General features: G+C 56.2%; 1 protein-coding gene across 9 annotated transcripts in view; it reads right to left on the bottom strand.

The window, feature by feature from the left end:
- SLC29A1 (solute carrier family 29 member 1 (Augustine blood group)) overlaps window positions 1-24177 on the bottom strand; it is a 62652-nt gene that overhangs the window by 1803 nt on the left and 36672 nt on the right. For 5 of the 9 annotated variants that reach the window (XM_074949077.1, XM_074949076.1, XM_074949078.1 and 2 more), the window contains exons 2-12: window positions 11407-11494; window positions 8688-8769; window positions 8369-8559; window positions 7957-8096; window positions 7474-7608; window positions 6928-7025; window positions 6548-6644; window positions 6171-6262; window positions 5916-6024; window positions 5370-5455; window positions 1331-1530 (exon numbers count right to left, since the gene is read on the bottom strand). In XM_074949077.1, coding sequence (XP_074805178.1) covers window positions 1331-1530; window positions 5370-5455; window positions 5916-6024; window positions 6171-6262; window positions 6548-6644; window positions 6928-7025; window positions 7474-7608; window positions 7957-8096; window positions 8369-8559; window positions 8688-8769; window positions 11407-11435 — 1259 coding nt within the window. In that variant the 5' untranslated portion in view covers window positions 11436-11494. Of the gene's footprint in view, window positions 1-1330; window positions 1531-5369; window positions 5456-5915; window positions 6025-6170; window positions 6263-6547; window positions 6645-6927; window positions 7026-7473; window positions 7609-7956; window positions 8097-8368; window positions 8560-8687; window positions 8770-11406; window positions 11495-12128; window positions 12452-16194; window positions 16437-16721; window positions 16802-17808; window positions 17985-24177 lie in introns of those variants that run through there. The other 4 variants (XM_074949074.1, XM_074949070.1, XM_074949079.1 and 1 more) reach the window with 4 other exon arrangements.

Raw genomic sequence — 24177 nt, 5'->3', positions numbered from 1 at the left:
CCAATTGTTCTACCTCCAGAGAGAAGCCTCAAGTGCCTGACAGAGAACAGTTTAGTCCAGTTTCCAAGGGCCCCCAGGGTTGTGGTACTGACGCTGTAGGGAAGGAGGGGACAGGATGGCATGTGAGGGGGAGCAGCCTGCAAAGGGCCCCCAATGTTGGAGGGCAGGAGGCTCCCTTCACGCCACTGGGAATGCACTTGGTGAGCAAGTTCATTGACCTGCCCAGCTGTTATGCACTGGAAAAGCACTGGCGGAGTGTGTGTAGATCCGACACACCCGGCGGTGGTGCTCTCGTGCTGCCTCTGCTGGAACATGGCAGGCAGAGCAGAAGTCTGCGCTAAGGGTGGTGCCCAAACCAGAAACATGCTCTTTTCAGGCTGTGTGAGGAACGCAGGGGCTGGGACGGGGTGTCACACACAGCCACACAGGACTGAAGCTGAGCCAGGGGTCAAGCTGGCGCTGTATGTGGAGCAGGGGGTGGGGTTAGGAACCAGGCCGGCCAGGAGCAGGGAGAAGCGCTGGCATGGCTGCCACTTGATAATCACACACACTGGTGATGGGGAGAGGGAAAGGGGGGCAGGAAGGGCACCTGCTTCTGGAAGGGAAGGGGGCCGAGGAGGTAGTTGCAGCAAAGGGCAGGGAGGGTGCTGACTGCTTCCCGGCGGGGCTTCTCCGCAGCAGTAACCCCATCCCCACGTCCCGCTGGGACGAGCGCCCAGCTCTGAGTTATGGGCTCGTAAAAAGACCACGGCTGCTAAGTGTCAGGCAAAGCGCCATCCTGCAGCTCCTGGTGCCAGCATACCCCTCGCCTTGACAGACTGCAGGGCCCGGTCGACCCCAGCTCCCTGCGCTGGGGCCGAGGCTGTGTCCCTGGCCGAACGCTCTGCAGGGCCAGTCGCCTTTGGCTGCCTAGCTCTGGGGGCAGGTCTCCCCCCCAGCCATCGGCCCTGGCCCCTGTCGCTTTCACTCCTCTCTTAGGAGGCACAAGTCTGAGCTCAGCTCCTGGCTGGGGAGGAAGGAGAAGACTCGTGGCTGAAGCACAGGACTGGGAGCCAGGACACCTGGGTGGCCCGGGGCAAATCCTCCCCCCACCACCCGTTTCTCCCTCTGTAACATGGGGAGAGTGCTTCTAACCCACTGCACCAAGGCAACTGGAAAAGCACCCATTAGATAGGGGAACCCCCAGTCCCTCAGGCAGGGCCTGGATAAGGGGGCTGTGCCCAGGCTGGGTCCCTGGGGCAAAATTGCCATCAGCCAGTGCCCAGTGCAGCAGCATGGGCTGGTGTGTGGTAAGAGGTTGCTTGGCTCCCCAGCCACAGGTCACACTCACTTGGGCCCGAAGCACATGCAGAGGCTGGCCAGGTAGCCGTTGGAGATGGAGAAGAGGATGATGAAGCTGATGTACCAGGCGTCGTGGTGGAAGAAAACGGGCATGTGGCTGCGGGGCTGCACGTTGCATAGCATGAAGAGGGGGATGAAGACCATACGGGCAGCCACCATGAAGGGCAGGAGCCGGCTGTCTTTCCCAGGCTGGGAGAGAGAGAGACAGACCTATGAGTGGGTAGTGTGCCACAGGACACTGGGGAACTGGGCAGGTGAGGGGCATCTCCCCACGGCACCCTGCAGGGCACTAAGGTGCATCCGACGGCAAGAGGTGAGGGCAGAGGGGGATCCATACAGGTAAGGCATAGGAAGGAGGCTTTTGAAGGAGCTTCGCATTGTCCCACTCAACTCTAGGCCCCCCCTTCTAACCGAGGCAGCTCAGTGCTGTGCCTACCCGCCTGAAGGGGGTGCTGCTGAGGGACGCAGGCTCCCTCTCTCTGCCCTGCAGTGCCCCTTGCACATCCTGCGCCCCCATCTGATGCGAATGTGGCTGGGGAGGACTGGACTTGCTGAGCTTCTGCACTGCAGCTGCTGGCTTACGCCCCAGGGAGAACAGCGGGGTCAGCAGGCAGGTCCCTGGGACGCAGTCCCTGGCTCCTGCAACCCCTTCAGGTCCATTCCCTGGGACTGGGCTGGGGCTTTTCCAGCCTGCTGACTCGTGCTGCTGGAGCGCTGGGTGGCAGCAGGAGCCAGAATGCTGAGCCAGGGTTCTGCAGAGCCAGTAACGAACTGACGGAAAACAACAGGCTGATGGCAGCTGTGAAAGCCCTGCACGCACGCAGTCCCCCGCCCTCTCCCGAGGGGACGGCCGTTCATGGGAAATGCCCGTATTCCTGGCCGGCTTTCACCAGCTCCCTGAGCAACCCTGCCCCACGCTCTCTGAACCTTGGCCCTGGCTTGGCGAGTTTCTGGTCAGTCTCCCTTCTCCTGCCTGCTGTGTCTGCAGGTGTGAGCCCTCCCCAGGGAGCACTTTGGTTCTGGCTGGAACCTGCCCTGTTCGGTCCCTTCCCTTCGGCAGGTCCAGCTTTGCTTAGAGCCGAGTGCACAGAGTGGGAGCCCCCATCTTTGTCTTTCTCCAGCTGGGTGTGAAAACGTGCCCCCTGGACCCGACGCCGCTGGGACATCCCAGCCTCTCCTCTCGGTTCCACCTGGGCCTCTCCAGAGCGGTTGCAATGGGGCCACCATGGATGGATTGCTACCGTCCCGGAGCCAGGATTGGCTGCCTACATCTGACATGAGCCTTTGTTGTCCCCTCAGCTTGAGACCCTGCAGGGCACATTGTGCCCACGACTGCCCCACCGCCGTGCCAGCCAAGCCCAAAGAGTTTGCTGCGGGATAGGGGCGGGCCAGTCCCAGTGGTTGTGGGTACAGCCAAAACCAGCATCCTGTTGACTGAGTGGCCCCGCCCCGGGAAAGGAGGGCCTCCGGCAGATCAGCCAGGCCAAACCACAGGCAGTCACATCCCCATTTCCATAAAGCTGTTTTGGAACCATCTCCGGCTGGGTCCTCCTGCCAGCAGGGATGTGGCCTGGCGAGGCAGCTCAGGGCCAAGGGCGAGGGCAGCCAGACAACGTGACCCCACTGCTGGGAGGGAGTTTCGGAGAGGCGGCTCCTGGCAGCAGGGGGTCCTAGCTCGGCCAGGCCGGCTGCCTCAGACCGGACAGGCTCCCCGTTGTCTCATGCTGTCAAGAGTTTATTCAAACAAACATCCTGAACAGTAATGGGGGAAGTGTTGTATGGGGCACGGAAGAGGTAGGAAGAGCCAGAGACACCCCAGCCTCCTCCCCACCCACAGCAGCAGGCGCAAGGGATAGTCACTGCAGAGCAAAACTCTGGACCCACAACCTGACCCACTCTAGGCCACCTGGAATGTGGGAGAGAAAGAGTCCCCCAGCAGCCCTGTTAACTGTACATGGCCTATGACACACACTCATGCAGATCAGTTTCCAAAACACCTCTCACTCCCTGGACATGGTAGCACCCTGAATGCTAGCTACAGGGGGCGGTGTTTAGCTTCGCTCCTGCATTCTCAGGTCCCTGCTGCTGGCTGTGCCTGGAGGACGGCAGGTGGCAATTCCAGGGCAGAGTGGGTACAGGGCTCAGACCAGCTGACACAGTCTCGGAGGCCCACACGAAGGGCCTCCGAGCCCTGTTATTGGGACAGGGCCAGACCCCACAGCAAACACCATAGAACTCCAGAGCATCAATGGCACCATATGGGGCAGGCCTGAGGGGGCAAGAGAAAGAGACAGAGGGGGGCCAGGGAAGGGGCAGCATTGGGCACTGCTGCCATGGAGGGGACTGTAGCCCATTTGGTGCCCTTTGTGAGCCCAGCCCTAGACTGCCTGCGAGCAGTGCAGCCCCCTGCTGCTCCTCCTCCGCCCTGGCCAGCTGTTTGTGTAGCTGCAGCCTGGGTTTGTTTACAAGGAGGCTGCAATTGAGAAGATGATTGCCTCCAAGCCACACTGCCGGGAAAACAGTACCATGGGAACGTCTAACCAGAACTTCACAGGATCCCACCCCCACGCCCATTCGCCACATCCCCTCTTGGACCTCCCCAACACCAGCTCCCTTCCAGGACCTCCAGCCTACCCATCTCTCTGACTTCACTTGGGCCCACGCCCTCCTTCCCAGCCGGAGTTTTCTCAGCGCCATCCTGTCCCCGGCGGTGAGCTGCTCTTCCCTCGGCCCTAGCTCCCAGACTCATAGACTTTAAGGCCAGAAAGGACCATCACGATCATCCAGTCTGACCTCCTGCACGTCGCCAGCCACAGAACCTCACCCACCCACTCCTGTGACAGACCCCTAACTGCTGGCTGAGCTACTGACATCCTCATTTAAAGATTTCAAGTTACAGAGAACTCACCATTGACTCTAGATCAAACCCACAAGTGACCCATGCCCCATGCTGCAGAGAAAGGAGAAACCCCGCCATGGTCTCTGCCAATCTGACCTGGGGGAAAATTCCTTCCCGACCCCAAATGATGATGATTAGTTAGACCCTGAGCATGTAGGTGGGACCCACCAGCCAGACACTTGGGAAAGAATTCTCTGTAGTAACTCAGAGCCCCAGCTAGCGTCCCATGTCCAGCAACTAGAGATATTTGCCAGCTGCCATCCCCACACCTCCTTCCCTGTCACACACATTCCCAGAGCAGCCCATCTGTTTCTGCTCCCTGGGCTCCTTTCTCCCAAGTAGCTGCTGCCCTCTGCACTCTTCACAAGGCAGCTGATGGCTTCCTGCCAGTACCACCTATGGGTCCCTTCTATGCCCTTGGCATCCTGCATCTTGCTTTTCTCTGGGCTCACCACTTCTCTCCCTGCTGTACTTTGCTGCCCGCAGCTGCTGGTGTCCCTCAGGGCACCATCCCCTTGCTTGCTAGTTCTCTCTGGAGTGCCTGTTACATCCACTTCCTGGGGAGTTAATTATAGACCCTTAAGCAAACGTGTCAGACTCAGCTGGGAAAACACCCCGAATTCACAGTGCCTTTAGCTTCTCTAGCCAAAAGAGGCAGGACAGGATTCCAGGGGGACGGGCTCCCTACAGCTCCATGATAGTCACCCCTTGCCCTTTCCTAGCATGTACACACAACTGTACTTGAGCCCCAGCCCACTGGGAGGTAGGGGTCAGCAGCAGGATCCCTACTTACAGGTGGAGAAACTGAGGTAGGGCGCAGGGAAATGACTCACACACGGGCATGCAATGAGGCAATCAGAGCCAGGGACAGAAACTAGGAGTCCTGACTCCCAGCACCCTGCTCTAACCCAACAGTCCTTGCTCAGCTCCCAGAGCCAGGATCAGAATTCAGTGCAGAGCCCCTTGTGCTAACTTGCCAGCACCCACTTCCTTGTGTCCTGCATGGGCAGCTGGGCTGTCAGGACACAGGGCAGCCCTGAGAGGTGAACTCTGATTGGCTGACTGTGCTCCTAAAGGGTCAGGGCCCAGCTGCCAGGCCCGTGCCCCCTCCGCTCTGCCCCACACTTACCCACAAGCAGACAGCTGTGAGGCTCCGTCCCAGCCAGTCGAAGATATTAAACATCAGGAAACAGGAGACAGGGATGAAGTACATCTCTGGAGAGAGAGGAAGGGTCAGTGACAGGTGATAGGAAGGAGTGGGGTGTCCTGTCTTCTGCATGAGGTGCCCCCCACCGTGCAAGGGGACAGGGGGATCAGGCCCTACCCAACAACACAGCCCCTCCCAGGGGTACAGGCTCGCACCCTCCCTCTCCCTCCAACATGCCTCTCCCTGCAGCTCAGCAGCCAGGACAGGGTCTGGGCCCAGCCCACACCGTTGCCCACAGATCCTGCCCAAGCCTAGGAGGGAAACCTGGCGCCCAGTGTGTCAGAGGACACAGCAGGCCTATCCAGCTCTCAGGTTGCCATCAGATGTCACTGGGGCCTCTCCCCATAGCTCCTTCCCCACCCGAGCCCCACTTTCTTCCAGCTCTGCCCCTGGGGCTCCACTCCCTTCTAGCCCGCCCTGTCCCTAGTCTCCCCAGCAATGAACGAAGGGAAGCCTGCTGTCACTCACCCCACTTGCTGCTTCCTGCGATCGTGGACTTCACCTCGGCGGTGACTGCCGGGAAGACCCCAATGGTGACAGTAAAGACGAAGCAGACGGACAGAGCCATGACCCAGATCTGAGGGGCGAAAACAGAGCCAGGACCCATTACCCAAATATGTAGGGACAGACCAGCTCTGGGGGTCTCCCACTCCGGGTGAGAGACGTGGCCCAGGGACCCATAATCCAGGTATGAGGGGTAGGGGGTATCACCGACTCACATACCTTCTTAAAGATGCTGAAGACGGAGGGCTTCTGGCTGGAAACTTGGGGGGCTGTGTTGTTTGGGTACCTCTGTTCCACCCCATTGGGCTCGCCTGTAGGGAGAGACAGGAAGGGTGAGGGGAGGCCCTAAGGTGGGGGGTGACCCCAGGTGCAGCCAGTAGCTCCACGCTTGAGCCCAGTCCCAGAGTCAGCACTGATCATGCCTGCCGCTTCCCCATCCCCTGGGATTCTGGGGTGGGCCACATGCAGAGGGGCTGCAGGCTTCCCCAGAACCAGAAGGCTCCCCAGGTCCAGCTCCAGTCCCCAGCTCTCCCTCCAGCCTACCTGTCAATATTCCCCTCTCCCCTGGTCCAGGCTACTCCCCCGGCATGCCCCACCTTTCTTGATCAGATCGATCCTAGTCTCCAGCTCAGCAGGCCCCTCATGGACCCGATACTTGGTCTTGTCCTTCATCAGGTGGTAACGGAAGAAGTCCTGCAGAGAGACCACCCAGAAAGTTTGTGTGTGTGTGGGGGGGAGAGGGGCAGGAGGAGAAACTCTCTGCCCCCAGGGATGGGGGCTGTCTGCGGCCAGAACTGGAGTGTCACGGGGGAAGCCTGCAGGCATGGGAATGAGGCTGGCTTCCCCTTGCACTATGGCTCCTCTGGAGCACAGCACCCCTACTCTCCTCTGCCGGATGGGTGGTCACCTGCTGGGGTAGGTCCCCTGCTGGGGTAGGTCCCCACCCTCCGCCTCCCTGAGAAGGGCAAGTCCTTACCAGGCGGGGCAGCAGGATGTAGGAGCCGATGGCCAGCAGGATCACCACGCAGGCTGTGATGAAGTAGCCGAATGCGCTGTCTTCCAGCAATGAGCCGCCTGGGAGCACGGAGAGGACAGAGGCCGGAGGTGAGGGAAGGGCAGAGGGGGTTGCTGGGGAAGGCAACAATAGGGGAAGAGACATTCCCTGCCTCTCCCCCCCGCGCCAGCTCTGCCAGAAGGACACCCCTCTCCTAGGACAGGATGTTTGCAGAAGCCTGTGGAGACCCCCCAAGCTGCCCCCTGCAGTGATCACCTACCCAATAATTGGATTTTAGTGCCCCTCCCAGAGTGACCCCCAAGTGTGCCCTTTCCTAGAGGTGCCCTGGCAGCTGGCTCTGAACTGTGTGTGTGTAGGGGGGGTGTCGAGGGGACGGGCAATCCTCACACCCTCTGCACCGATCAGGCCCTCCTGCAGCTCCTGGGCACAGGCTGTGTTTTGCAGCAGATCCCACTGAAAGGTGGGCGGCTGGAGGGCTGTAGACAGCGCTTCATGGGAGTTACTCACTGGCGATAGCGCAGATCATGGCCAGAGCTGCGAAGGTCCCTGCCATGCCCTGCCCGCTCATGATAGGGGCTGTGTAGCTGACAGGCAGCAGCCCTGCCAATCCAAAGAGGCTGCCCTGGAGGATGGCACCAAAGGCTGCAAGGACAAAGACAGGTAATAATGAGGATCGGCAAATAGGGGTGACACATAACAGTGCCCTTCTCCCACCCTTGCTGTGAGACAAACAGGGGATCTGCACTACATTGCGGCCAGTGCCCCTGCCCGGCTCCTTATGGCGCCTCCTGCTGGGGGAGGAGTAGCCATGCATTTCAGTGCCAGGAGATCAGACCCAGATGCGAGACCCTGTAGCAGCAGAGTGGGTTGGCACTGCCCGGGGTAACAGCGAAGGGAGCGGTTGAATGGGGCCAGTGCCTCTTTCCACCCCTCTGGGGCCAGCTTCCCCAACCCCAGTAGCATCAAGGATTGCCCAAGGCCCCCACTCACAATTGATGAGGATGATCTTGACCATGGTGATGACGAAGAAGGGGAGGGGCTCCAGGGGGATCTTTACCAAGGCAGCTGTCATCATGAAGACCAGCAGGATGGCAACCAGGCTGCCCAGGATACGGACTTTCTGGGGGACCCTGCAGGGTGGCAAGAGAGCCCCACAGTGAGAAGAGCCCCTGCCAACAGGGCCATGGGGGGCTGCGAGAGGCACCCACCTCGGCAGGCCTGCCTTAAAGGGGAATTGGGTCACAAAAGCCAGGTGTTTGGTGGGTCTCGTGCCGGTGTCGAGTGGGGATTGGTCCAGCTGGGCTCTGGGAGGATGGAGGGGACCCGGAGGGAGGCTGAGTTCTCTGCTTGGCCAGAGGGGATGGAGATGAGGGACCGGGCCAGGGCAGGGGCCCAGACTTACCTCTGGTGGAGGAAGGAGTTGAGGCAGGTGAAGATGAGCAGGGGTAGCATGGCACAGAGTGTCATGAAATTGTTGAACCTGGCCTGCAGGTGGGTGGGGGGAGGCTCCTGGCCCTTGTCCGTGCTGTTCAGCCCAGCGAGGGGCTCCAGGGAGGAAATGTTCTGGGGTTCCCCAAGGCGGTTGGTGAAATACTGAAAGGGATAGAGCGAAATGAACGCGCCTGCCTCCGACACACCCATGCCACACGCACGTCCCTCCTGGCGCACACCAGCTCCCAGACCAACACGAGCATGGACCACACGCACCACACACTCCTTACCCTGGTGGCTGTCATGAAGAAATTCCATGGCAGCAGCGTCCCCAGGCCGAGTGTGAAGAATATGAGCCAGACAGCTTTATACCTGTGCGAGAGATGGGCAGAGTCAGAGGGGTCTCTGAGCAGGCTGCTGCTGGGACAGGTCAGGCGGTAGGAGGATGTGTGGATATTGCCCCCATCTCCTGACCATCCCTGGCCCAGAAGAGGGGAGAGGGGAAGGAGGCACCGAATCATGAATTAGCTCAGGTTCAGTGTTCATAAAGGGAGGGCAGAGGAGAGATTTTCTTGGAGAAGGCAGGGGCCTGGGCTACCTGCCACTCCCACAGCTCTGCCAATGTCCCTCACCCCTGACCTGCAGCCCCCCTGCTACCCCAGCCCTGGGCTCCCCATACACAGCTCTGCCAGTGTCCCGCACCCCTGACCTGCAGCCCCTGGCTATCCCAGCCCTGGGCTCCCCACACACAGCTCTGTCAACACCCCTCGCCCCTGACCTGCGGCCCCTCAGCTATCCCAGCGTTGGGCTCCCCACACACAGCTCTTCCCATCCCTATCACTCCTGACCTGCAGCCCCTGGCTGTTCCAACCCTAGGCTCCCTTAAGCAGACATTAATTACATTCCTCAGGACAGTGCAGGCTGGTGCTGCTCAAGCTCCCTCACACAACACAACACAGACAGACACTAGTCTTTGGGGCACCCCTGCTGAATTCTGCAGCACTCTTACAAGCACTAATGTCACCGGCCAGTTCCCAGATTCAGAGATTCACAGGACAGAAGGACCATTGTGACCATCTAGTCTGACGCCCCGTATAATACAGGCCGGAGAACGGCCCCAGAATAATTCCCTGAGCATATCTTTTAGAAAAACATCCAGTCTTGGTTTAAACACTGCCATTGTTGGAGAATCCACCACGATCCTTGGTAAATTGTTCCAGTGGTTAATTACCCTCCCTGGTAAAACTCGGTCTTATTTCCAGTCTGAATTTGCCTTGCTTTGACTTCCAGCCATTGGATCGTGTTGTACCTTTCTCTGCTAGAACGAAGAGCTGACTAACAACTATTTGTTCCCCATATAGATACTTATAGACTGGAATCAAGTGACCCCGAACCTTCTCTTTGTTAAGCTAAATAGATTGATCACCTTGAGTCTATCACTATAAGGCCTGTTTTCTAACTTTTTAATCATTCTTGTGGTTCTTCTCTGAACCTCTCCCCAATTTATCAACCTTCTTCTTGAACCATCTGTGGGCACCAGAACTGGACACAGAGTGTGCCAGCAGCAGTCACCCCAGTGCCAAATACAACCGTAAAATAACCTCTCCACTCCTACCTGCGATTCCCCTGTTTATACAGCCCAGGATCAGTTTAGCCCTTTTGACCACAGTGTAGCACTGAGAGCTCATGGTCAGCTGATTAGCTGCCAGGACACCCAAGACTTTGTCAGAGGGTTCTCCATTCAGTGGGGCACTGTGCCGTTGTGCCTGTTTTTACAGAGGTGCTGAACACCCCGCAGCTCCCACTGGCTTCACCTGGACCGGCGAGTGCTCAGCCCCTCTGAGAATCAGGCCCTACATGTCCAACATGGGACACTCAAAGCCTATAGCTGCTTTTGTCCACCTAGGCCTTAATGCAGTCAAATGGGCACGCGGAGTCCTGGCTGCCCCTTAGTGGCAGCTCTAATCATAGTGCTGCTTAGTACAGCACCCGCCTGTTGGACCCAGAATCCCCTAATGGGAAGTTGGATGTGTTGGAGTTCAGAGAAATAAGGCCAGGTGGGTTGTTAGCTGCGAACACCAGGGGCTCCCACTTCCTTACCCGCTGTGTATGCCTTCCCAAAGAGAAGAGACTGGGTGCCCCCAACAAGGTGTAACCGGGGGGGAGTTATATCTGACACTCCATATGGCATTGATGCTAAGGCAGGAGAATGGATCCCACTTGTAGGAGAGGGGCAGCTCTCTGCGGGAGGCGCAGTGGGGAGAAGGGTGACTACTTGGCCCAGGACGGGTTGTGTGGAGCCCTGCAAGTGCTGGGAGCAGCCCCGCCTCCCACTGACATTAAGCAAGAGTGCAAGGGTTCAGCTGCCCTGTGACCCAAAGGGGATTTCCAAGCTGTTATGAAAGGGAGGGAGCAAGCGAGGGTGTTGGCTGCTCACAGGCCCATGGCGGCCAGATATGTGCTGGCAGCTGGCAGATGTGGGAGGGGGCCAAGTCTCTTAGTATTTGTCTTCTCCTCGCAGTGCGGAATGTTTGCAGCCCGTGAGTTATGGGGAAACTGACAAGAGGAGAGCTGCCAAGGGAGGCGAGCGCCACAGACCTGATCCTGTTGCTTTAGTCACGTCATGAGCTACAGACTGGGCTCCACCGTAGAACTACATATATAGCACAGCACTGGCTGCTGCTCCCCCAGCCCTCTGCTCCAGGGCCACGGCAGAAGGCAGGGCAGTAGGGTTTCTGGGTTTGGGGACAGCAATAGCTCCCCACCACCCCATCTCCAAGTTTCAGGGACATTGTATTTGTCAAGATCATGGCCCCTGTGGGCTCATCCCAGGGTCCTTGGGCTCTTCTGGCAGTCCTGTCACTTGGTGAGCCTGCCAGGCTGCAGGGAGGGGGTCCCGGAAACATTGCTGCAGATGTGGTTCTGTCAGGAGGGGCTGGTCAGGGGACCAGCGCGGGAGGCGATGTTTCCAGGGGACGTGTGTGCACGCACACTAAGGCCTGGCCATACCTGTCTGAGGGACCGCTGCTCGTCATCATGGTGCCTGGTGGCGGTCAGCGAGGTTTGGTGGTGGTACTCTCACTGTGCTGCTGGCGTCCTGCAAATCCAAACCAAACAGAGAGCTTAGTGGGGAGCTGGAATCCTGGGAGCAAGGGGCGCAGTGCTGGTTTTAGTGCTGGGTTCATCCTGGGTGAGCTCCCAAAGGGCTGGGATCGGCAACACTCGGAAAGGGAACAGTACCCGCACAGATCTGCCTCCCCTTTGCAGAGCTGCTGCTTGGAGCGCTTCGAAACGACTTGCTCAGGACAGGCTGGGATGCAAGGCAGTGGGGTCGGAGGCCTGAAGCCCCTTCCTCCTGCAGGCAAGCCCTGCCCTGACACTGCCCCTTTCTCCCCTGGGTGAGTTGAGCTAGCATTTTTCTCAGCTCCTCAGTCCCCTCTGCATCAGCCAAGCATATCTGTTCCCCTTCAGTTACATACCCAGCAGGGCCCACCCAGGAGGCCTGGCTCCTCCATTCTAGGCTATGTGGAGTCGCCAGCCCAGCAGTGACTCCAGTAGGGGCAAATACCCCATCTCCAGACAAGGGGAATGCCTGGCTCTGGCATGCTCTAGGTTCCTTTAAGCTGGTGCATATCTCCCACCCCCTTTTCTCTGCCATGTACACTGGAGCAAATCCTCCACAAGGGCTGAGGCCCCTCCCAACCCCTCTTTGGTACCAAGTGACAACGAACCTTTAGGCACCTGCTCCAGCCATGTCTGCTTTCTGCAGAGACCCGGCCCTGCTTTATCCCTATACACCAACGGCTCTTCAGCCCTGAGGATGGATCAAGGGCCAGCTGGAGGGTTTGAGCATAGGCCAATCTCCTCCTCCCACAGAGACTGCAGGATTTGCTGCCCCATCAGCAGGAGCAGCCCTAGCCTGGCCCTTGCCAGTTTCAACTGTTACTACATTGGGCACTTCCTCTTCACACGCAGTGGGCATACTCTGGGGGCCCCCCTCTAGCTCACTCCCCTCTGCAGATCACATGACCCCCTGGACAGGGCAGAAGTGTGATCCCTTTTGTCGCTTATGGGGCACGGCATAGTTACCTAGTACATCTCACCCACTTCCCCCTACCATGGCTACCCCCCAGAGAGCCAGCGCCCAGCCACAGCTGGGACTGCTACTCAAGGCTCCAGCATCAGTCTAAGGGAGCCCAGAAATAATGGAGAGCAAACGGGAAAGCCACTGCATCTGGTGGGAGAAAGCCTACTCAAGGCGAGGAGTTCAGCTCAGGGGACACGCGAGTGCGGGAAGGAATTTGGGAAGACCACTATGAAGGTGGAAGGTGCTGCACCAGAAGAGACTAGTGGGCCCATATGCCCAGCATCCTCTGTCCTTGCTGAGCTGGATCAGATCAATGGGCCCATCTAATCTGATGCCCCCTTACGTCCCCTACTGCACTGGCTGCTGGTCCCAGTACTTAATGGCACAAGGAACGTTTAAAAAAAATCCTCATCATGCACCTGGCCAGGCGTACAACCCTCTCCCCAGCCAGCTGACACCGTGAAGCGTGACATCCAGTTGCCCGTAGGTCAGCGTGCAGAAAGCTGCAAGCGTTCTTGCTGCACATCCTGCTCCCCAGCCAGATTCATCCTGCCACTGCACAAGGGGCCCAGGGCAACTGGATCCCTCCTGTTGGGAGAGTTCCAGTGGGGCTGATCAGAACCTGGATCCCAATACGCCGCCTGATAAATGCCCTGACTGTGAGACACACCCCTGCTCCCCCACCACACCTGCATCATAGAAGGGCTGATGGAGAGGCCGAGCCCATGCACACACCTGGGGCTGACAGAGCCAACGGAGGCTCTGGCAGCCCCATGCCCACTGAACGGGAAGGCGTGTCTGAAGGCAGTGGAACTGTGTTTTGCCTCCCACGGGGGTGAGTGCCAAGCCCCTCCTGGTCATGGGGGCTGCGTTGGAGCAGATGAGTTGGTGTCAGCTGGCGTCAGGTCACATCACACAGAGCCAAGGGAAGGGAAGTGAGGAAATGGAGGATTTCGCGGAGGGGATAGCGTGTGAGCAGTACTACAGGCTACCAGCTTCAGGATCCCAGAGGAACGATGGAGCAGGGCAGCAAGGCCCAGGAGCTGGGGAGTTTGCCGGCGTGGGGACGGCTCTCCCTGCCAGCAGTGCAGCTGCAGTGGGCCCGCTTGCAGCAGCCTCTGAAAGCCCATCTGTCACAGGGCCCTGTCACACCTGGTTTAGTTCTGCTGCTCTGAGCTGGTGGGTCCCCACACACTCCTCTCCCAGGCCCCTCTCTCTGCCCTGAGGAGGCCATTCACTCCTGGGAAGGGTGACCCCCCCCATCCTGACTGTGAGCCCATGTCACTCTGGGAAGGGTGAGCGGGCTTCCTAAGGGAAGGTGCCATAGCTGCTTAACCCCATGCTCTCATTTTGCCAAGTGCCTCCATTTCTTTCCAGAGTGCTGGCTTATTGCAAGCACTCACAGACCAGCGCTCATTACTCCCAAATACCTGTAATGCAGCCAGCTCAACACAAGCAAATCAGTGTGAGTGACCCAGCCTGTGCCGCCTTGGGCAACCCAATAACAGTGCCCTACAACCAACCAGCGTATGTAGCCCAGTCTTCACAAGCAATCCTGCGATAATGCCCAGCTCAGCTGGGCTAAGAAAGCCTGCGAGACAGCTGCTGGGCCTGCACTCTTCCTCTCAGAGGATACATGAGCCTTCATGGATCGTGAAATCCTCTGCACATCAGGGAGAGGAAATACTTTTTTCAAGGTCATGGCATAACAGCTTTGTGACAGTTCTGCAGAGCTTAGAAATGAAATCTCCCTGCAGGGGAGGGATGTGGGAGCCCTTGTAATAAGCCAGGCTGCTGCTCCCTCTTGTGAATTGGCTGCAGGGCTACCTCTGACAAACTGCGCGGCCCTTTCAGGGCTTCAGGCCACATGGGATGGCATGAGCTTTCCATGGTCAGTACTTTCACCCCTGGTACGTGCCAAAAATGGCTGTCAAGGACATTGTTCCCATAAAACGATCAGGACAGGACAGGTCCAGATGCCTTTCCTGCCCTTATCTATAGATATTCTTCAGAGAGTCAAAAGTCTTTCCAGATGTCCCAGTGCAGGGGCTGACTTGAAGGGACTCCCATCTCAGTTCATGCTGCCCTTAGGGGAGTGCCCATGGACGCTTTTGATACGGATAGAGTGTATATTTGGCAGTTGTACGTTGAACGCAAAAATCTCACTGATGCTGCACTATGGTATATCTGAGATTTCACACTCCCACCTGGCTCCCATATGGACCCTAACCTGGCTGCTATTTAAACTAAAGGGCAATTGGGCACAACAACATATGGGCATCAACTGACTATGGACACATTTAGGATGGCAATTAGAAGGTTTCTAACCCTCAGACAGATGAGGATCTGGAACTCCCAATAGGAGTTGTAGAGGCAAACCATGATCTAGTTTTAAGAGTGAGCTGGACAAATGTATGCGTGCAATTGTATGATGGGGTTCCTTGTGATCGAAAGGTCAGGGCTCAGCAGCCTTGGGGCTCCCTTCCAGTTTGCCTTATGTTCCTAAAAGGTTTTGTTTCAGGGTTCCAGCCGGCCACCCTGCAGGGGTCGGGAAGGGATTCCCCCCTCCCTGCCAACGTATTCTGGGAGGTTTTTTTTTTTTTTAAAATCTCCTTCCTCTGAAGCATCAGGGATGGCCATGGTCAGAGATGGTTCATTGCACGGGGAGGGTTGGAGCTCTGAGATGGCACCAAGCACTCTCTCTCAGCTACTTGCCCCACATGCTCGTGGTCTAACCGATCGCCATATGTAGGGTTAGGAAGGAATTTCCCCCCCCAGGTCAGATTCGGGGAAACCCTTGGGGTTTGGGTTTTTTTGCCTTCTTCTGCAGCATGGGGGTCACTTGCAGCATTATCTGGGTATATCACACTTAATCATTTCCCTGTCATTGCAGGGGAACTTGGTCCCTCCTATCCTCTGCCTGTGGCACATGACAGTCTAGTCTCCTGAGGGCTGTAATACTTTGGTCTCATTGCGGTCACTGGGTTTTGTGTGAGGGTGCTGGGAGGTGCTGTTGGTCTGAGATATACAGGAGGTCAGACTATTATGAACTGGTGGTCCCAGTTTGGCCTTCAACTCTATGACTAATGAGGCTGTGGACCCACTAATTTGGAGCTGTCTGGCCTGGTGAAGGTCAGGTCCCTGGTAAATGCAGGTTTTTACAGTTAGCCTCTTGTATTTCTACACCCCAGGTAGAGGCTGTGTGCACAGAGAGCTGTATTTGTGCATGTGTGCATCCAGGGGATAGTGTGTCTCATACTGTTCCCAGAATGATGACAAACCCTTTGATTCAACAGTCACCATCAAAGAGCTGATGAGGAAACAGCCACAGTTTCCAGTCATCCTCTCTCTTCCTTCCTGGGTCCTGTTTTCAGACATCCTCTTTCATTGCTCGCCTGAGCCCAGAAACCTGGGAACCCCACAGCCACTTCCCACAGGCTTCCAAACCGGAGGCTCTGCCCCTCCCTGGGAAGAGGCAGCAGGATCATGGCAGTCTCTGAAGGGCCAGTGCCTAGAGTCTCTGCTCCATTTTTACAGGGGCTCTGTATGCTGGGGCCAATGAGAGAGAGAGAGAGACTAAGCTCTTCAGAGGCAGTTGGACATCAGGCTCCCCCATTCTGCTCGGGTGTCTCTAATGGGGGCAGTAATGCCTGCTCTCTCATCCCGGCAAAGCTGCTGACAGCCCTAAGACTCTCATTCCAGACACTCACCCCCTTCCTCCAGGTCAGGGACCCTGCAGCAGCTCCTAGCATTGTCCACAGCCATGACCCTGTCCTGTCCTGCTCCATTTTCGCTCCCCCATCTCTTTGGCAGGGAGTGTGAAATCAGCCAGCCCTGAAGAGGAGTCATAATCCCAGCACTCTGGGAGTGAAAGGGTGACCCGAGCCCAGCCCCTCTCAGCCACCCCATCTGTAGAGCCTCAGGTGGGAACTCTGCAGCCAGTGGGAACTCCCTGGGGAAATATAAAACCAAGGTGTTTTATCTTTCCTAGCACCCGGCTCCTTCTTATCACAGCTGCCCAGAAGTCTGGGGGGAGTGGCACAGCAGTGTTTCAGGGCTGGGATATGCCTTGAGTTACAGGCTATAGACCACTGTACCAGCCACTTCCAAAGTTAATGAGCACAGCTCCTGACACTGTGCGGGACCTGAGCTAACGTACCCGGTCAGCACACTCCACGCTACTTGAGGAGCCAAATATAGCCAGCTCCCCAGGCATCTCCGACCCAGTTTGACTCACCCAGCATGGACCTCACTGGAATCCCTCCTGAGTTACACTGGCATGAGAAGAGAAACAGACCTTCCAGGGAGAATCCAGGGCTGCAATAACAGTGGTTAGTTACCGATGGGGTGTAAACGATCACAAACAGCTGCAAGTGGGTGCCTGGAGTAAAGTTGTGCTACTGACCCTGATCTGGCACCAGGTGAGTGTGGAGAAAGAGTGTAACACACATGCTGAGGGGCTCGGTTGGTTGCAGCAGCTAATAGGTGGGCACAGAGTAAACTGAAGAGCTGCTTTATCTTACACCCACCTGTTAGTTACTTCTCCCACCACACACTCCCCGCTTAGTGCATAAGACAAACTCCTTTCAAACCCCCCCATCCAATGCCAGATCCGTGCCAGTCACACAGCTTTCCCAGAGCATTCACTCCCACCTGCTTCCTGACCATTCCACACAGTTCTGCTAGAAGTGGCCCTCGGGCTCAGAGTCTGATCAGAGGTGTACAGTGTAAAGCCAGTACTACTGCCTGGAGTGACTTCACATGTACCCTGCTATAACTGACAGCACAATCAGACTCTGGGTGTTTACACCAGACTAAAGAGTTTTCCGTGAAAAAGAGAGAGAGCTGGCCCATTGAGTTTGGGGTAAAGTTTCCCTGCAGATTGAACTTCTAGGATCCCTGCCTACAACCCCTTACCAAATGCCCCCATCCTACCAGCCAGGTGCTCTCGATAGCTCCTTCATGCTCTCTGTGCCTTGGGCATGCTCCCAGCTCCCCCAGAATTACGCATATTTTGGAACAGTTCCTAAGAGACTAGCATATAAAGTAGATCATTAGAGAAACTCCCACAAACACAGCCGCTTAAATAACAGCGCAAACAATGCTGAGTTCTCACAACAGGAGGAGGACTCAGCCCCCATGCTCCTGGCTCCCTTCAGCTGCAGCAATCTCCCAACCCCCCTGCTTCCGCAACATGTGACAGAATGGAAACCGTCCTGTTGTCTAAACCCAGCTGCAGACCCTTAAATCCCGCAGCTGGGAACAACTGGCTGGTTTGGGGTGAGGATCCCCCTTGCCCCAGTGGACAACAAAGAGAGATTTACCAAGAGGGCAGGTGGGTCTCCGTCAGTCAGGTCGCTCCAGACCCTTCAGGCTGCACTGGGCAGAGACTCCATGGAGCAGCAGCTCAGGGAGGTGCCCTAAAGGCCCTGCAGCTGGTATCTGAGCAGTCCCACAAGCTGAGGCCAGCACTCTGGATGTGGGAGGGGAAAAGCAGATACAAGAACTGACCCGGGCCTCTTTCTGAGAAAACACAAAGAACTCTCCCCTGACAACCTACTATGTCAGAGGAGCGGAGATAAGCTATTCTCAGTGTGGATACCAAGCACGTGGGACAGGGCCTGTCTCCCCGATGAGATGTCACACAGGGATCCTGGTTACTTATGCCCACTAGAGATTCCCAAGCACTTCTGGTGATGCAGCGTGTTACGTCCTGTGCCCTGGCCTCATCTCAACTTGAGCAAGTCCATTCAGCCACCCTCACTCCTTGCCGTTTCAAACAGATACTGAATTCCTGCCTTGCTTCATGGCTTAAAAAATTGTGCCATGTCACTGTGCACTGATAAAAGGCTGCCACGCTCCACCCAAACAGTGGCTGCACTGGAGCAACCGGAGAAACATTGTGTGTGTGTGTGTGTGTGAAGGAGAGTGTTTAACAGAGGTGAAGCCAGTGAATAGGGGATGGGGGTGGGCACTGTTTCTATACAGGCAGTAAATCTGTGTGCATTCCCACTTGAGTGTAACACAGTACGGATACAGACAGGTTGGAGGGAGGGACCTGTGCCCCAGGGCCAGAGCAGAACTCTGGCTATCTATCTCCACAGAGTTAGCCACACACAGGCTGTCTCTGCTCTGCCCCAGACTCAGTCAGGGAGTCTAAGGGCTGGGGTGTGCAAACTGCTAGCCTGCTGAAGGAAAGATCTATACACATTTGAACTGATTTGCTGACTGGGCCAGTTTTCTCCCCTAGAACTTACTGTGATGATTCTCCGGGTACCCAGAACTTGGCACCTGCTGCCTCCAGAGCAAGAGAGCTTGCCTGTGGTAGCTAGGTATTAGCTCCCTGATACCACCAGCCTTCCTAGCTAGTACAGTAGGTTTTCCCCTAAAGTTCAGTCTGTTGCAGAGTCGGCTGACTTCAGACGAACCAGGATCCAATCTTTTATGAAACATGCTCGCTCAACAAGACGTCTTCTCGGTGAAGGGATGCAGAGGATCATTCTCCATGCTGTGATAGAATGAATTAGAATTTTGTTTTCATTCACAGACAGGGTGACCCCATCTGTTGTATCCTTCCTTTTTACCTCCAAGTGGTTTCAATGTTTATAGTTTGTCTTTGATGGTTTTCTATTCACTGTTCTCAGTTGCCGCAATCGTAGAAAATTGAGCAACATGTGACATAATCAGTTAGCCGGGTGGGGGGGAGGGGGAAGGGAAGAAATGTTCCCTTCCACTTGAATGGGCCATCACCAAGATGACTTAATGCTTTCCTGTGCCCTGTGGATTCATTTTTACTCCAAGACCATAAGGTACAGCTTTCAATATAGTTACATTATTCCTTAAACATTACCCATACACACAATGGTTATAAGTATTAATAAGTTACAAGCACTCAGTAGAGACATCATATGCTACCCTTCATGGATAAACACCCAGAAAATGGTGTGAGTTTGTCAGGTCTGAGACAGGAGTTGTTTGTAAAGAACAGTGAGCCCTTTGCCCATTGGCACCAATTGGCCTCTGTGTCACAAAGACCCATTCCTACCCAAATCCTAAGTTCACCAGAACTAGGACCCTGGTAGGTCAAAGCAGGCTTCGGAGAAATTAAAAGTGGTTACCACAGCAATAACAAGGAAGAGCCAAGAGCAGCTGACTGTAAAATACCCAGGAAGGGAGGGAAGGAGGTTGGCCTTGCTCAGAGAAGCAGATGCCACTGAAGTATCCTAGGAGATGCAAGCCAGGTCATTGGGGGTTTACAGAAGGAGGCTCTGCCATAGAGTTAATATTGGTCTATTAAATATCCAGTGCCCACCCAGCATCTAAAACTGTACCCAATGCTTCAGTGTTTAGCCCCGTGTCCCATGGTCCCACTTCCAAGCCAGCACCATGCTAGGCAGCAGTCAGTCCCAGGCCTTACTTGGCATTCTCCAGAGTCCTAACCAACCTCCTCCTGCTGAGCTGTCACAGGCTGACACTGCCCCTTTAGGGCAGAGCAGAGCCAGTGCATCCTGAGCCTCATCAGCTCACTCCAATTCAAAGGGTGGGGCAGCACTGGGTGCTACCAAAGATCCAGAAGAGACCCCCTGCGAGAAATATCTGGTGACTCAGGGCTGCCTGGCAGGACTGACTAGAGGAACAAGGAAAGAGGCAAGTTAGCACTACCAGAGCCTGTATGTTTGGAACCTGGGAGAGGGCTGAAGGCGGGAGAGCAGCAAGAGAAGGTTGCTGGCTGACATCCCCCAGCCAAAGAGCCAGAACTGCAGGCAGGAGGAGAAGCAGCAGCAGCGGGAGCTGCCTGTTGGCTCTAGCTGGAGATGGGGACAAAGGAGGGTGGAAGGCAGAGGAGCAAAGGAGGGGCCTACCCATTGCCACCTCCAGGGCTTGAAAGCTGGTACCAGAGGAACTGTGAGAGGGCTGGGGAGAGGGAGGGATGTTTCCCTGGCAAGGATGCTGCCAGCAGAGAGGCTGGGGAGTTCCTGCTGGGAAGAACAGGGGTTGCACCCCAGGAGGAAGGGCTGGGCTGGCTGTCCCAGCAGAGGGACAGGAGGAGTGACAGAGTCTAGGTGTGGCGGGTGATGCCAGAATGTGGTATGTATTATGCCCATGGCCGAGAGGGTGTGTGATTTTCAGGACAGCTTGCACTGGGGTGATAAAGGACTATGGTTTGGGACTTCTGGTAATAAACTCACCCCAAGGAAGGGCATTATTGTAGCAAGAGAGCCTGCATTGGAGCTCTTGGGTTACCGGAGAGGGGGACACTAAGGGCAGGCCACACATGTCATACCATGGCTTGCCACCTGAGGTGCTGCAGACAGGGCTGCCTTCTGATACCGGCCATCACTGGGAAAAGGGAAAGGTGGTACAGCAGAACCTCAAAGTTACAAACATCAGAGTTATGAACTGACCGCTCAGCCACGCACCTTATTTGGACCCAGAAGTACGCAATCAGGCAGCAGCGACCAACCCTCCCCCCCCCATACACACACACAAATACTGTACAGCACAGTACTACATTCAACATAAACTACTAAAAAAATAAAGGGAAAGTTAAGAAAAGAAAGACTTGACAAGGCAAGGAAACTGTGCTTGTTTCATTTAAATTAAGACCGCTAAAAGCAGCATTTTTCTTCTGCATGGTAAAGTTTCAAAGCTGTATGAAGTCAGTGTTCAGTTGTACACATTTGAAAGAACAACCAGAACATTCTGTTCAGAGTTACAAACAAACTCCACCCCAAGCGTTGGTAACTTGGAGGTTCTACTGCAAGTGCTGAATGGGGTAGTTGGAAAAGCTCTTGTTCAGTGGTAGTGCTGGGAAAGCCTTCATCCAGCATAGTGGTGGCAGTGGGGGATCCCACACTGATTCCTGCTTCCCTAATGCACCCTGATCTTCACCCCTTCACAGATCTTCTCCCTTTTTCCCCAGGTCCCAAGGATACCTGAGCGCACACACAATCCTTGCTCTCCCCACCGATCCCTGCCCCAGGGCCTAACTCTTTGCGGCCTCTGTGTTTGAAACTAGCATTGAAACCCACATTTTCACATCCCCCTGCAAAGAGTCCTGCAGTTGCTCACTATCCCCCAGTTCACTAGTCTGTGCAGCAACAGGAGAGAGGAGCAAAGTCCCCTTTGTGGGGCAGTGTGCATAGGAGGCGGGAGGTCCCTGGGGGTGCTGGAAGGGAGTGGGAATGAGGGGGGTGGATTCCAACCTTGTTGCTTCACTCTTGGCACCAGGGTCTAGGGTCAGGACAGAGTCAAATAAGAGAAAGAAACTAGGGGCAGATGGGAAGCTAGCGTGAATTGGCAGAGCAACCGAGAGGGTGCCTGGGGAGATTATAACCTCCTGCTCCTTGGGTACTGGGCCTGTTCTGCACAGCTACTAGTCAGTGGGTTAGGCCCCAGCCTCTGCTGATGCTCAGAGCAGCCTGGGCCTTGTTTGCCTTCAAAGGGCAAGGGTGGCTGGTTCCAACATGACAACAACTAATGCTAGCTTTCCTCAGGTGGCCCATCTCCTCTGTGTTTCTGTGGCCGGTACTGCAGCTCGGGGGACAGTGATTGCTCTGGGGATTTCAGAAGGGGGGGCCCCAATGTTAAAGGTGCTGATATTCCCCCCAGGGGAAGTGCCCGGGAGCTCTCAGAGCCAAACACACCCTGGCAAGGGATCTTCCCCCTCCCTTGCGAATAAGTCACATTTCTCTGGCTCCTTTCATAGCTACAGGAATCACTTGCCCATCACTGAGACATACTCCTCCAAAGATGGCTGTGTTTATGTTTTTGTTCCCTCTCCGTTACAGTGGCCATGTTTGCTGGGCCCACTCCTCCCTGACCACCGTCTCCAGGTGGAACTACACAGTGCCAGGAGCAGCCCGGTGGTGTTGGAACAGCCGGGAACAGCTGTGCTGAGCTGGCTGTAGGCTGGGAATTGCATTCCCCCCCCGGGGGTTAAGCTGCTAAGAGCTGCCCTGAGCTGGTCTTGGGCTAGCAGCTGCCTTTCTGTGGCTCTTAAGAGAGCATTCAGAAGCCTAGGGCAGCCAGCAGCCTCTCCCTGGTGCTCACCCTCTGTGCTCCCCAACTCTGGCCTGTTGCTGGTTTAGCCCTGTAATTCATCCCCAAGTCTTAGCTGCCCACAGCAGGTTAGAGCCCGACTCCCTGGGGAAATACAGAGTGAGGGTTGCCCTGACCCTGAGGGCAAGGGGCCGCTTGCAGAGCTTGGGGCTGCTGCACTTATGCAGCTCCTCTCCCACTGCTTGGTGAAGGTGTAGCTTCCACTCAGCTATTTCTACTATTCAGCTGCTCCAGCTTAGCTATTTTTAGGAGGCCGCTGGGCTGGGGAGCCCAAATGAGACTTGCAGCTGGTTCCAATTTAGAGGTGGAGGGGGAAATGCAGCCAAAACCGAACAAAATGTTCCGTGGGCTGACCATTACCATTTCCCCAAGTTGCAAAGATTTATGGGGGGGGCTGTGGGGCTCTTCCTTAGGATTGGCAGCCTCACTAGGAGCTAGGCTTGCCGCTCAGCTCAACCAGCTGCCTGCTGTTCCCAGCGGGATGTCCGGTGGCAACGAGGCTGGGATTTTCTGCCCTCTCCATCAGTCATGGCCAGTTCTTAATATGGGCATGACAGAAATGCAGTAACTATTTTGGGTCCCAGCCCCCAGAGGGCAACTGGCCCCTCCCTCTCTACCAGACAGAGGCAGAGCAGGGCCAGAGCCGGTGCTCTGAGAGGGAAAGGGACATGCCTGTGTTATCCCCATCATGGGAAGTGGGGCAGGGAGAGAGGCAGAGGCAGAAGAGGCTTTGGGGCTGAACCGTGGGCCTGGGGAAATGCTTGGCCCTGCTCAGGGCTGCTGAAGCGGTGCAGCTTTAGTACCAATCCCTAACGCTCTCCAGCAGCAGATCTGCTAGCACTTTCCAAAGGGGGTCAAAGTATTCTCTCCCTTTTACAGCTGGGAAACGGATGCAGGGAGGTGATGTGACTTGCTCAAGGGCTCTGCAGGTCAGTGGAGGTAGAACTCAGCTACCCACATGGCCCCCACCATTCCCCCCCCAAATCCCCAAATGGCCCCCACATTCCCCCACCGGCTGAGGGGGATCCCTGGCCTTGCAGACCACATCCTCCCATGCTGCAGGCAACTCACAATGATGGGGCAGAGCCCTGCCCCCCCCCCCCCCCAAGGATCAGGTAGCCCCAGGAGATGCTGATCTTCAAACCCCATGGCAGAGAGAGCTCACGTGCAATGCAGCCAAGTACCAATGCCATGGGCACTGCCCACAGCAAGGGGGCTGGCTGGAATGCTAGCTCCACCCCTTCAACACAATCACACCCACGAGCAACTCCCAGGAGGTCTCCCCCCACCCCTAGGCACACAGGGCAAGATGGGACAAGCACAAGGACCAGCAGGGTCACTGTGAGCAGTCCAGAGGCGGTAGGGTGTGTCCCTGTGTTTAGCACGATGAGGCCCTGACCTTGAGTGGGGCCGTGGATAGCTCTGCAATACAAATGATGAGATGCCTGTTGCTTGGCCAGGGCACAGCGGGTAACCTGTCCCCCTGCAACTAGATACCCTCATGCAGCCCCCCACTACTGGCTGTCAGTCAAGGACCAGCTGGGGCAGCACATGTCATAGAATATCAGGGTTGGAAGGGACCCCAGAAGGTCATCTAGTCCAACCCCCTGCTCGAAGCAGGACCAATTCCC

Source organism: Natator depressus, chromosome 3, assembly GCF_965152275.1.
Source record: "Natator depressus isolate rNatDep1 chromosome 3, rNatDep2.hap1, whole genome shotgun sequence".
Taxonomy (NCBI): Eukaryota; Metazoa; Chordata; order Testudines; family Cheloniidae; genus Natator; species Natator depressus.
This window is presented reverse-complemented; position numbering and strand designations above follow the sequence as displayed.